The following is a 15,178-nucleotide window of genomic DNA, read 5'->3' as shown; positions in this document are numbered from 1 at the left end:
AAAAAAATTAGAGGCAGGTTTTTTAAAAAGAAATTAACATCCATATAGATCTTTCATGGCTCAGTCATTTAAAAATAAAATCACACAAGTAGGGACAGCTAGATGGCACAGTGGATAGAGCACTGGCCCTGAAGTGAGCAGGACCTAGAATTCAAATCTGACATGTGACACTTACTAACTGTATGATCCTGGGCAAGTAACTTAAGCCCAATTGCCTCAATAAAAAAATTTAAAAATAAAATAAAGATATATAAATTTCATAGGCCCAGAGTTCTTTTGCTTCTCAGATATTGAAGTAAAATAGTCATCCCCTTCTTGGCCTTCAAGAGATTTCAGTTTAACTCCTGCACATAAGAAACTATTAAGCAAAAAATACCCTGAATTCAGATTTTGGTTTTGAATCAGAGTATCTGGGATTCAAATTTAACTCATTCTCTATATCTGTAAGATTTTGAGTAGGTTATTTCCATCAGTGAGCCTCAGTTTTCACATCCATAAAATGAGAGAGTTGGACCAAGGTTTAAGATCTCCTGCATTCTGAACTACTGATCCTAAAGTAGCTGTTTTTGTTTTTGTTTTTCCCCCAGAATAAGTGCCATATGATGGGGCAAGGGTAGTAATTATTCATTAAGCAACTATCCTGACAGGTACTGTCCCAAGCACATCACAAATGTTGTCTTATTTGATCCTCAAAAAAAGTTTCTGAGGTAGATACTATCCCATTTTATAATTGAGAAAACTGAGGTAGACAGAAATTTAGGGGACTTTCCCAATATCCAAAGCTAAATTTAAACTAAGTTCTTCCAGATTCTCAAACCAATATTTTATCTACTTTTCCAGCTAATGCCTTTAAAGAAGTTCAGACACAAAATTTTAGACCATCACATTTCTCTATCCTGTTTTCTACCAGACTCTTTTGCTCTTCCTTTATCATTTTTGTGTGCCTGCACAGATTCTTATTGATTTGCTTTGTGCTCACGGAACCATATTTTACAATACTAAATTGACATGAATACAAAAAGAAAGTTAATTCTTTCTGGAATTGTGTACTTGTGTTACTTCAATGTTTGAGTGTTCCCTAGTTTTGTCAGCAGGGAGACTTTCTCTATCAGTGTAGACTAGAATCCCCCTGTGACTTAGTAGAGGGTCTTAATGACCAATGCTGTGGCTAAAGCATTCATCATTACCTCAGGGTCAGCTTTATAATGAGGAGCTTTTGAGAATGTAGCTGAATTGTTCTAGAAAGAATGGATAGAAATTCAGTCATCAGGCCTAATTTTAAAGCTTTTCTATCTTGGCAATATTTGTTGGAGCTTTCTCTCTAGATTTCAAGGGGGCTTGGTCACCTTCATGTCATGAGGAAGAGCAGTTCATGTTAATGAATATAAAATATATACACACTGAGTCAGACTTTCCAGTGCTCAGGATAATGTAAACTGGGAAAGGTTTATATGGAGCAAAGGAAGAAATATTCATTTCACTTGTATATTCAGGGGAAGGAACTGTCAAGAGAAAGTTTTCTCATTAAATATCAGTAAATAAATATTAGTAAGGTGGAAAATGTATAGAGAATTTAAAAAATAACTTTAGGATATTTTTCTTTCTTAATTGGAAAATCAAATAAATAACTAAATATTTATTGAAACACTGTTATGTATAAGATTGTGGAAAGTACCAGGCAAATATGTGTTAATCCTCAATCTCAGAACATAAATTTTAAAGAAACAAGCTTAAATGCAGCCCAGCTATTGCTGTTACCACTACTCAGGCTATTAACTTATTATCAGATATGGTGATTCAATTATGAGTTGTTATAATATACTTATGTGGTCCATGCCAATTCTGATATGTTGTGATTCTGAGATAATATTTGCATTATCTACCTCATAGGGTTGCCATCAGGCTTAATTAAGATAAAGGGTGCAAACTACCCTTATAAATTGTACGGTGCTATGGAAATACAAAATACTTTCATCTACTATTGTTTTTAATTGCCAAGTGAAAAGTACAGATGATAATTTCTTTAGTTTTTTTTTTAAGAATATAAAGAAACTAGTTATGGTTAGGGTGATCAGAGATGTTTTCATGACTGAATGGTTATTGAATTGACTTATATTGAATGTATAAGCTATTAAATCCCAAGTAGCCATCTCATGCTTGAATTTGCTAATGAAGTCTATCAGTAATTGTCACATAATGTCATAAGAAATTCTTTGCAGAACCATTGTATATTTCCATAGTTGTCAAGGCAGTCATTTATGTAGCAAGATACTGAAGCAAATTCACTGAAAGATGGCAGCCATCTATATTACCTTGCAGAAATGTTGGCATGATTTGTCTGCCTTGTTAAAGTGTACTTGGAGAAAGCCAGATGTTACATAGTATAGTATAGTCATCCACTCTGATGGCTGTTGAAATGGCCTCTAATTAGAGATATGCTAGTAAGTGTTCAGTAACCAGATTTCCAGGAAGATACACACACACAACATAGTCTAATTTTAATCTGCATTATTAATATTTTCTTTCACTTTCTTATATCTAGATAATCAATAAAACAGTAAATCAAGGCCTGATCTGTAACTTTTGTTAATTTCTGACGTGTAAAGACTCATACTGAAAATTTAACAATTGGTTCTCAATATGTCTCTGGCATAATTCTTATCTATTCCATTCATGAATTGACTAGAGTCTTTGAAGTAGATTACATAGCTTCTTCATATTGTGATTGTAAAATTTTCATATGTTTATATTTTTTGCTTAAAATCACCTAAAGAAACATGTATTTAACAAGCATTTGTTGAACTTTACTATGATAAATTATATTAAGCTCTGAGAGTGCAAAGCAAAATAAAACACTGTACCTAGTCTAAAGGAACTTATATTGATACATATGAACAGATAACTAAGGGTCTTGAAACAATTTAATGAGGAAAATAGTATTAACAACTAAAGCAACCAGAAAATAGTTACTCAACTTACCAACTCATATGGCATCTTATCCAAGAAGATGCCATATGAGTTAAATCTTGAAAGAAGGATTCCAAGAGCCAAAGTAATGAGGCTGTACATCCCAGGCATGGGGACAATCTATTCAAAGGAAAAGAAAAGGAAGTAATGTCAAAGTTAGGAAAGAGCAAGTTTCCAAATTATAGTTTGGCTATAATATAGAGATGGAGAAAGAAAGCAGTATGCAGAATTCTTGAAAAGTTTGACTGAGGTCAGATTGTGAAAAGTTTTTGTCAAACTGACGCATGAGGTTTGATTTTTGTTTTTGTTTTATGTTTTATCTTAAAAGTAATAGGGAGTCACTGAAGTTTCTTTAATATGAAAGGGACAGTTAAATATATGTTTAGGAAGATTTTTTTGTTCTATAGAAGATGAATTGGAAAGGGAAGAAACTGAAAACTCAGAAAGCAAGAAAGAAATGATTGAAAGAATCCATAGGAGAGATGATGAAGGCCTGAGGTGAACATGTGTGTTGAGAAAAAGGAGCAAATGTGTGAGAAGTTGTGGAGGATAGTAATAATGACTTCAAAGTGATTGGTTCTAAGGAGTGAGAAAAGGGGAAGAATCAAAGATAACCTTGAGATGGCAAAATTGTAGAGAGAAGAGGCATGATTTCAGGAGTTTTACTCAAACCCTGTGTCACTATCATTATTTTCACATATTTATATACTTTATAATTTCCAAAATACTTTTCAGACATTATCCTATCTGAGATTCTAGAAAACCACTTTGTCAAAATCTTGCATAAGTAACAAGACATACATAAATAGACATAAGATATTATGATAAGCATATTAATAAGAGAATACAAGGTACACAGACATTACATACAATATTTCAGCTTCAAAAGGACTTCAAGGACACAAAGGGCATTCATTAGGCATTAAATTACTTATAATGAATTTTCCTATTGTGGAAAGAAATGTAAAGTAGGTGTCATGAAATGTGATTCATTTCTATTCTGCTTTTAGTTATTTAAGAACCAGAGCCATATTCATTTTGACCAGGTAAATCATTCCATATATAATGTCATTTTTCAGGGTGACCCACTCTAAAATATTCCATTCAAACTTTTTTCCATTACAAGAAATCAATCCTCTTATCTGCTTATTTACATGAAGCCTTATAGATTAAAAGAAATGCCAAAATGTCCATCATTTGCTTTTCTTTTCTGCCTTTTCAACCAAAGTGGGGGGAGGAAACTTATTACTCACTGAAAGATTTTTATGAATAATATTTGAAGCACAATTACTCTCCAAGTAAAGCAAGGAATTAAAAGTGCTTAGAATAAGTTATCTATTTTTTTCTATAATCTATTTAGTCAGCTCAGTTACTTAAAGAAAAGTAATTTTCAATCCAGGGGATTGTAGAGTGATTATCCTCCAAAAAATTTGTCTCAGAGGTTGCTATGTCAGGAAAAATTTGAGAATGATCAACAAATGAATTTAGAGTCAGATAAAAGGACAGTACCTGGAGAAAGGATATGCTTCTGACACAGTACTCACACCCATTGGCAACCTACTCCCATCCCCTGTGTCTGCCTCAGTCTTAGAAGAGACTTTATTATTGCCTTCTTATGTTTGTAAGAAAATCTCTGTTGGAGAATTCCAAATAAATGCCTGATGGCCTTTGCTCTTGAATTTCTTGTCATAGGACTATAAACTTGTTTTTCTAGAGAAAATTTGGTTACGAGTTCAGTGAAAATTGTACTCCCATTAGCAGTTGTCATGCCAGGTGTTGGATGAGTATCCCTTAAATGAAATAAAATATGCCCTACTTAGAGCCACAAAAATCGTTTGGCTCATTGCTTCCAAATATCAGTACCTTGGGAAACATCAGTAAGAAGAATGTTGAATAAGCTTACAAGCAAATTTTAACCCATCTGTGTTGATGATGGCTTAATGTTCATCTTTCACAATTCCCTTGAAGAGTTACACATGTTGAGAACTTGACCCCGTACTTTTTTAACTAGGAGGTAATTTATAGAAAAATTTTCTGATTAAATAAAACATAAAATAAGCACTCACTTGAGAGTGTTGTATTCTAAAACTGACTCGTGTTCTAGAGTGAACTATTTCCTTCACTATTCAACACACTCTCTCTTCCTTTTTGCTTCTGTTTTTTTTTTTCTTCAAGTATATATCAAAGAATGTTTCTTTATGTAGAGCAGTCAGTTTCCTAGGTTCCAAAAAGAATATATTGCTGTTAGCATATGTGTCTTTCTTTTTATTTCACTGCTAAGATGTCTCTCAAGCATCCCATAGCATTTTCTAGCTCTCCTATAAACATAATTTATAGTGTTTTGCAGTCACTATATATTTATTATCATTGTACATTTATTGTATATTGTATATTTGTGTAGCTAAGCACTTTATCTCCTGTGTTAGGTTATAAACTCCTTTAGAATAAGAACTATATCTTAATTATCTTTATATTTTCTACAGTACTTCTGCTGTCATACTTAGTTGAGCCACTGTATAGCCAGAACAATTAGTTATTTGCTATAGGCCCTTAATAGATTTTGAATGAATAAATAACTTGGTTTATACATTTACTGATTGGCATTTTTCTCTTTCCTCAGGATGAAAGTACTAAGTTTGTTTCACTATGTATGAATAATGATAGTATATACTATTCAATTCACAGAATAGAGAATCGGTCACTGTTGCAACCTATTGTATTCAGTAATAATAATTAGGCAGATGTGTGAAATGAAAATCCATGAGAGCCACTCATTGAGATGATTTCATATATGTGCTCATTAGAGCTACCCAAAAATGTTAGACATAACTCCTACATTAATATGCCATCTGTTTTGTTCTTTTCTTTATTGATCATTCCATCTTTAGAATGATAGATCTGGCTTGACCACATGGAAGGTAAGGAGAACCATAGAGAGAAAATGATATTAGTGCAACCCTTTGACAACTGTTGCCTAATCCAAAACTTCTTGTACCCCCTTTTTTGAGAGATTTCTCAGGTCAACTTCTTTCCACCTCTACCTTCACTTTTTTACCACGTTAAATAAGCACCAAGACCATTATTGACACTGAAACTGAATTACATAAAACTAAAACATTTTAGTCCTTTCCTAATTGATAAAATGTATTCTTTTTAGCTCATTTCCAAATAGTTTTTCAGTTGTGATTAAATATTTTTTTCCTTTGAGCCTTTAGCTCTCTTCTCTCTTGCCCTCCTGCTCCTCAATCCCCTTTCTCCTATATGATGAAACAAACATTCCCAAGAAAATCTTAAGTATCTTATAATTTTTTTTCTTCAGTTTCATTTTCTTATACCTGGCTGGCTAAACCTATTGTCATCAGCATCATCATTATATTTATGTCAGAATCTCACAGCAGAGATTTGGGGAAATGGCATCTTTTTTCATTTGCTTAGAAATTTAATTTGGTTACTTATAGCTTTTTTTTTTCAAAAAACCAGACACATAACCTAAGATTGATAAACAGGCATGATGTTAAACATTTTGAAATGTGACTTTATTTAATATTTATATCACAATTTGTGCTTTTTTAAGTGCTTTAAATTTATAAACTTATTTTATGTTTACCACAATCTTATGTGAGAAGTAAAGTGGACATTTATCTACTCCTTTTCACAGAATAGGAAACTGAGACTTAGAGAGAATAAGTAACTCCTAGATGTTGAAGGTAGGGTGTGAAATCAGGTTATTCAAACGTCTTTGCTCTACAGATGCTGCCTTTTTACTTTTAAAACAAATTGTATTTCTTGCACATGTTAATCCCATTCAAATTATTCATTCTTTAGAGGCAATAGCAATGCCTTACATTTCTGAATCTTTTTGCACCTTGTACTGTGAGGAGAAATTAAACTATAGCATAATAAAGCCAAAAGAACCTTAGAGATCTAATTCAATCTCTTCCTGTTGCAGAGGAGTAAAAGAAACTTAGAAAAAATTATTTCATAAATTCACACTGGTATCAGACAAGGATGAGAAAAAAATAATGTTTGTCCATGAGGAGCATATATTCTAAGGGGATGGCAACATTTTAACAACAAGTGTATATATACAAGGTATATACCAAGTAGATTAAGATAATTTGAATGAGGGAAATATTAGCAATTTAGGGGTGCAGGGAAAAACTTGCAGAAAAAAGTATTTAAACTAACTTTAGAAGGAAGCTAGGAAAAGTTGAGGCAAAGGTGAAGGGACAGAGTTTTATTAAAATTGGGTACAGACAGTATAAAGGCACAGAGATGAGAGATGGAGAAATAAGACAGAGTAACAGCAAGCATACAGGTGAAACTGGATAGTGAAATGTATGGAAGGGAGTAAGGTAGAAGAAGACAAAATAGAAAGGGGTCAAGCTATTAGTGGAAATAAAGTTGAGACCAGGGTATCAGGGCATCAGTTAGAAGGCTCTTTCAATAGCCAGATGAAAATTGATAAGGACTTAAACTAAGTTTGTGGCTACATGAGTAAGAAAATATTATATGAGAAATTTTGTGAAGGTGGAAAACAAGAAGATATGACTATGGATATGTAGTGAGTGAGAGAAGGACTTGAAGATGACACAGAGGTTAAGAGCCAGAGTAATTTGGAGGATAATAACGCCTTTAGTAATTTGGACAATCAAAAGCAGAGAATTTGAGAAAGATGATGAATTCTGCTTTTGAATATGTTGGTTTTAAGACCATCAGATGTCTCTAGGACACCTAGTTTGAGATGTCTAAGAGACAGCTGAGATTTATAACTTCGGATTAGTAGAGAGACTAGAACTGAATATATACATTTGGGAATCATCTACAAAGAGATTATAACTGTACCCAAGGGAACAAATGGAATCACCAACTAGTAGTGGGGAAAGTGAAATAGTAGGTACTTACTAATTGATTGATTGAAAGAATTTGGCCTAGGATAGAGCCTTGGGGGACATCTACATTAGTAAGGTATGATATGGATAAAGAACCAGAAAAGGAAACTGAGAAGGAGCTATAACACAAATGGGGAAAAAAAAAAAAAAAAAAAAAAAAAACAGAAGAAAGCAATGTCATTAAAACTCAGAGGAGAGAGAATATATAGAAAGAGAAGGTGATCAAGAGGATTTGATTTGGTAATTAGGGGACTATTCCTAACTTTGGAGAGAGAAATTTTGCATGAATTGGAGAGGAAAATTTCCATGAATAGTAAAGTCAGAAGCCAGACTTTTTTTTATTTTGTTTTATTATGTTTTGTTTTAGGATTGGGAGGTACATTTGGCATGTTTGTAGGAATCAAATAAAGAGCTACTAGACAGGGAGTGATGAAAGAAAAGAATTATTATGGTGGTGGCATTTTGGAGAATTTGTATCGTTTGTTAATGCAAAGGGTTTGCAATCAAAAGTATCACTTTTTCATCTAAAATTCAAGTAGAAGAGCTAATAAAAGGATTCTTACTAATATGAGATGAGAAGGAAAGGAGAAGGAAGAACTATTGGAAAATGATTTCACTATTTATTTTCTGTGAACTATGAAGCAAGGCCTTAGCTGAGAAGGTGGGAAATGGGGATGCCATTGGGAGGCATGAAGAGAGATAAAGAAGTTTGAATTAAGCAATGTGGAAAATGGAGAGACTGAATCAAGATTCTTTCCAGTTCTAGATCACTACATATGATCCTCCTAAATGAGCCAGTCAGCATTATGCATAGGAAATTGAGGAATTTGCTCAATGTCAAACAGTTAATAAATGGTAGTTGTAGGATTCAAATAAATATCTCCTAGTAATGTGGATCAAAAACATCATGGGTTATAATATGCCTGAATGAAAGGACCTGAGATTCTATCTTCTAGAATCTTATTTCTATGGAAAAGTGCCTTCTGCATTTGCATAAAGAATGAGACAATTCATATATAGATACAGATATAAATGCGTGTATGTTTAAATGTAAATATACAGGCACATATATGCACATATATACCTATATGTGTATAATGACATGTGTATGTATGTGTGAGCTCATTCACAAGTTGGGAACCATTTTTTAGTCTAGTGTGTTGCCAGCTTTCTTGTCTATTTATAGGCTGACCAAAACCTTGAAGCTACTGCCCTGAGGTATATATGTATCAGGCAGGTGCACTGCAGTATTGTTTCTCTACCTTCATGCCACAGTTCTGCTGTATTATGTTATCCTGTTGTGGGTTCTTTAAATGCAACCATAGACAAAAATGTTAGTGGTTTTACTTTATATCTTAAAACATTATAATTTGAATTATGGTCTTTGTAGAGGGAAAGATAATAGGATACCTATTCATTTCTTCTTAGACATTGTCTTCTCTAGGGATGGGATAAAGAAAGGATGTGTTTGAAATTGAGTTTACTTTTATATAATAAAATTTAGACTTTTTCATTTCTAGTTTGTCACTAGAAACTTTTAAGTAGATGTCTAATATTTCCTGGTAAATGAATCTGAGACATGGATTTTTGAATTTTAGCACATCAACATAATGAGCTTCCTTTATTTATGACATAATCTCTTCAATGAATCCCCAGCTCACAGTTACTAGTTAGAGAAGAAACATCAGAGAGAAGAAGGAGCACTCGAGTTAAAAAGTATGAATTTTTATATATTGCTTTAGCTGCAATCTCATGCATAAGTTGATATCCTATTCTCTTTCTTTTTTATTTAGTATTATTCTCCTACTAAGAATAGTGGAGACATATATCCATTGTAAACAGTGTTTTCTGGTAGTTCAAGTGGATTACGAATAGCCGAGTCTCTAAAATTGTCTTTATAGAAGCAAGAACCCCATTTAGTTATTATGTATATATGTGGCTTTGGGGAGTTGTCAGATTTTGTTTATAAAGTAAAATAAAGCTCAAGGGCTGGATAAATCAAGGGACTTGTGAAAGGTTATATAGCATGTTACCTCTAGTGTGGCTCACAACCAGTATAGATCTGTAGTAAACACTACCTATTTTCAGTGGTCCATTAGGAAAGAATTACGGGTCTTAACCTCAGTGCACAGAATGAAGTCACAATATAAAGATCAAAATGCCATTACATATGACTTTTGAGTTAATAGCTTTTAAGAAGTCAGGGAAAGATAAAATAGAGAAAGAATAAATCACCCTTTTCATTCTGGGTATCACTGAAATGGCTCTCAGTAACTGCCAGTGACCTCCTAATTGCCAAACCCAATGACTTTCACTCTATCCTTCTTTGTCTCTTTGCTCTATTTATTATCACTGACTACATTTCCTTTTGACTTTCACGTATTCCACTCCTATACTTCTTTCATTAGCTTCTCTCTTTTTTAACCCTTAACCATTGGTATACCTGTAAACTAAGGTACATGTACAAACTAATTTATTATTGCTTTTGCTTATTAATGTTATAGACATACTAATGAATTTATATTTGAAAACTAGCAATGAAATTGTGTTAATCAAATGCATAGAAATATTAGTTTTTAATACTCTATTAGCCACTTCACATATTAACTCTCTAGGAGCAAAGAACCAATACAAATTCCTATAGGGTGCTAGTAAGCATGTCTCACTATATTTAATGACAAGGTTACTTCTCTGTGCAGCCAGAAACTGTCTCTTCCTCTAAAATGCTTGACTACAAAATTGGCAAATTTCAATCAGAATTGCTGTTAAGTGAATGGGTAATGCTTGATTCTCAAACTTGAGGGACATGGCAGCTTGTCTAAATTGTGACCCAAGTTGAACCTGAAAACTAGGAGTCTCTAGTGGATTTCTTATCATTTTAGTTATGGGAGTTAGCTGGTTATACCCAAATCTGATTGGTAGTCAATGATATAATGTTTACCAGTTAATTAGAATGATGCTTGATGACATAAACTAATGAGTTTGTTTACCAAATTTTTCCATTGATGGTTTGACCTATATGGGGGTTTCATGTGTTTACCAGATGGTTACAGACTCATACATGTTGATTACAGTCCTCTACTTATAAACTAATTTTTCAAAAGAAACAAGTTATAAAAAACAAACTTCCAAACACTTCACAAATGATGACCTAATACAAAATGGAGACAGCTGCATCAAAACAACAAAATATTCTTACCATATTCCCTGTGACTCAACCTTTGTCCCTTGCCCCCCGTAGTCAGTCTTCAAAGCATGTTATATTTATTAAAATATCTTTCATAATTAGCCATTTTCTTCCTTTTTGCATTGCTCCCACCCTAGCTCAGGCCATCACAGTCTTGTCCCTAGATGTAATAACTAGATATTCTTCTCTTTGATCCATTTTGAATATTGCTGTCAAATGAGTATTCCTCAAATATTGCTTTCATTTTATTTCTTTCCTGGTCATGAACCATCAAGTGGTTAAAAAGCCAATGAAATGGGAGCATAAAAAGATTTAAATTTTCGGCCTGACTTAACTCTAATTTGTATTCTAAATGTTTTCATTAGTAAAATTATTAGCTTAGATTAGACCTAGAAGAGACAATTATCTGATCATCTAGAACTCTATGAATTTATCACACATTATTCCATAAGGCCCTCCCTTTGTTATGGTTAGGACAGTCTCGTCTTTATTCCATAAATAACTAACATATAGTTCAATTCCATCTCTATGTTTTTTCCTCCTTGTTATTCTTCTTGTTTGGAATGTCTTCCATCTTTCCCCTTCTATCTGCCCAGATCTGATTGAATATTCAAACATTATGTACAAAACTTGGGTGATTTTAGTGCACACAGGAGGTACCTCAAATCAATGTAATTACATGAGCCCCATTTTCTATAACATAACTGTATGTGAATTTGGCACTTGATTATCTGATTTTTTTTAGTGTTTGATTGAGTACCACCTGTCTGAATTTCTTCTCTTCACTCAATTGTAAGTTCCCTCTTTAGGGATAGAGACTATGCCATGGAATTCTTCTCTAATTTCCAAAGCACCTAAGACATTAATGAGTATATCAAGTTATTAAATAACTTGATTATACCCTAGACATTATCAAATCTAATCCTCATTTTATAGATGAGACAAAAAGTATAATGCAGAGTCCTTTGGATTCAAATCCCAAGTCTGCCACTTATTTCCTTTGGGATCTTGAACAAGGCACACCTCTTTATTCTTAGTTTATGTGTTTGTAATATGAAGAGATAAGACGATTACTTCTTGAGTTCATTGAAGACCAAAACATATGAATCTGTAATCAAGAAACACCAAGTGACTTGTTCAAGATGATGCAGTTTCCTTAGTGTCAGAACACAGGCTGGAAAATAGATTGCTTAAGCCTTAGTCTGCTGTATGAATAATAATTATAGTTATAGTTTATATTTACCTGCTTTGCACCAGATAACATACAAAGTGCTTTATAGATATCCTTTCATTTGTTTCTTACAACAACCCTGAAAGGAAAATACTTTTGTTATGCCCATTTTACAGATGAGAAAATGGAAGTAAAGAGAAGTAAAGTGAGTTGTGAATGTTTATACAGCTAGTAAGCATCTGAAACTGGATTTGAATCCATCTTCCTGACTCCAGGCTCAGTCCTCTATCCACTGTGCTAGACTACTTCTTGTGAAGCCCATCTCTGTCACTAGTTCTCTTGTCCTAAATTATTCAACCTCTCTTGACCTAGGTTTCCTCATCTATAAAATGAGGTTAATAATACCTATTTCCATATAAAAAGGTCTTCAAATGAGATAATGTATGCAATACCCCCTATACTTTAAAATAATATCTAAATGTCAATTAACATCAGCATGACCATCACTACTACTACAATCATTTTTAAATATTCTGTACATTTATGTTGGCTCAACTAGATGACTGATTAGCTTATGACAAAGCTACCCTAGAAAACATCCATCACAACTGTTGCCCACTGGACCCCCCCTATTCTGGGAACTTAAATGAACTACTCTCAGAGACTATTCATCTGTTATTTTTAATAGTGAGGGAGGGAAAAGAAAAGAGCAAAAGGTCCTCTGGCATAAAATCTGCTCAACATGGTGAAGAATGGAAAGACTTTTTTGCCAAGATAGTAAAAGGTTTTAGGGTGTATTGCTGAACAAATGCTATTAGCCTGAGGTAAGGAGTATGTCATCACTTCATTCAAAAATCATGATTCTTTACCTCCACTGTCTCTCTCCCACTGAGTCCAGATTGATAGATGAACTATATAACATATTAAGCAGTGAATTTGCCAAGAATGGGAAATTTCAGATAACTACACAGTTGAAGAGATACTTTAAACCAAATTTATGCCTAACATCTAACTTTATCTTCTTTGTTTTATTTAGGAAGACTATAGATAATGGATTGTGAGATAGACAAAATTGTCTTTACATTCAAGAGCAGATTATAGTAACTCTGCCTTTCATATCCTATCACCACAGATAGAACCATCCCCAGTAGTAACTTAACTTTAATAGCTGATGATCATTAAGTCATTACCATGTGAGCTATACTTTCTCCAGATTATAATTATAGTCAATCCTAAGTATGATTATTATTTGTAGTTTATCTTTCTGTAGCACTTTCAGGTTTACAAAGTACATTATATCCATTATCTCATCTAATACTTATCACAACCCTATGAGATGGATGCTGTTATGATTCCCATTTTACAGATGACAAAGTTGAGGCTTAAAGAAATTAAGTGACTTGCCAAAGATTGTGCCACCAATTAAAGTCTGAATTGGGATTTGAACTCACATAATTCCATCTCCAATTACATCTAATCATGTTTGAATCTTCATTATACCATTTGGGGTTTTCTTAGCAAAAATACTGGAATGATTTGCCATTTTCTTCTCTAGCTTATTTTATAGATGAGGAAACTGAGACAACCAGGGCTAACTGACTAGCCAGGATCTTATAACTAGTAAGCATCTAAGGCTAGATTTGAACTCAGGAAGAAAAATCTTCCAGACTTCAGGCCCAGCACTCTATCCACTGAGCCACCTAACTGCCCATACAAAAGGACCTGAGACAGTTTCAAATCCAACCTCCTCATTTTGTAGATGAGGCAAAAGGGGAAGTGTGGGATAATATTATAATGATGATTCTCCTTCCCTTCCCTTTGCTTTTCCTCCCTCCCCTTCTTTTCTTTTCTTTTCCCTTCCCCCCTCTACAATACAGCACATTAGCTACTCTTCCAGCATAGCATTTTCAGATTGGCACTGGGAACTCAAAAAGCCCTAAATCAAAAAATAAAGTCTCAGTTTGTCTCAGCTCTGCCATTTAATAATCATATGATATTGGGGAAATTATTACACTTGAGTCTAATGATTTTTACATGACATTTCAGAGTTGCTGAGAATAATTCTCTTTAAACTTTTGTGAGTGAGTTGTAAATGACTTTGGAGAAAATTTTATCTAGCCTTAATTTTCAGTCAAGATAAAATGCTTTAAAATCCTTTGTCTGCTCATGGCACAGATGGCAGTGTAAACAAATACTTGACCATTTTTAGACTATGGAAAATATGGCAGGTGAATCATTTGGAATTATCTGAATATTTACAGTAACAACCAGCAATGACCTTGGGAAGACATAAACCAATGTTCCTTTCCCTGTTAATGAATGATGTTCTAGACATCTAAATTAAGATGTGGTTGGAAATCAATGTTGGCTTTAGGAGGCAGTATATTTGGAAGGATAAGTGAGAAGAGTACTTAATTTCTTCAACCTCAGGCCTTTTCTTGAACTTGAACTTGTGTTTTTAAGAAATGTGAATATGTTTTATATAAATTATTGTTGTTATTGTTGTTTGCTTTCCTATAATTGGAACATCATACTAATTTATACAAGTTGTGATTACTAACAGCCGGCAATCACCTCACAGACTTATATCGAAAAGAAGAGATAATCCAGGTGATGGGAAATGGCATCGTACAAAGTCCTCGATTCCCTAACAGCTACCCCAGGAATCTGCTACTTACATGGAGGCTCCACTCGCAGGAAAAAACCAGAATACAGTTGGCTTTTGATAATCAGTTTGGATTGGAGGAGCCTGAAAATGATATCTGCAGGTGAGTGGAACAAGCAGTCGCAATCACTTTAGACTCTGAAAGGACCCAAGGACCATTTGATTTATGGAGAAGAGACCATCTAGTCTTATTTATACCTTCATTTTTAAAAAACTAACAGAAAAGTTAAGTAATTTGATGAAAGTCACATAAGTAATAAGTTGAAAAGCTAGAATGTGTACTCAGGTCTTCTCAT

General features: G+C 33.6%; 1 protein-coding gene across 2 annotated transcripts in view; it reads left to right on the top strand.

The window, feature by feature from the left end:
- Positions 1 to 15,178, top strand: part of PDGFD (platelet derived growth factor D) — a 296,873-nt gene that overhangs the window by 183,340 nt on the left and 98,355 nt on the right. Inside the window, exon 2 of one of the 2 annotated variants that reach the window (XM_003764293.4) lies at positions 14,799 to 14,985. In XM_003764293.4, coding sequence (XP_003764341.1) covers positions 14,799 to 14,985 — 187 coding nt within the window. Of the gene's footprint in view, positions 1 to 14,780; positions 14,986 to 15,178 lie in introns of both variants that reach the window. The other variant, XM_003764292.4, reaches the window with a different exon arrangement.

The sequence above is a fragment of the Sarcophilus harrisii genome, chromosome 3 (assembly GCF_902635505.1).
Source record: "Sarcophilus harrisii chromosome 3, mSarHar1.11, whole genome shotgun sequence".
Classification (NCBI taxonomy): Eukaryota; Metazoa; Chordata; class Mammalia; order Dasyuromorphia; family Dasyuridae; genus Sarcophilus; species Sarcophilus harrisii.
The sequence above is the reverse complement of the archived record's forward strand: the minus strand, read 5'-3'. Positions and strand labels throughout refer to the sequence as shown.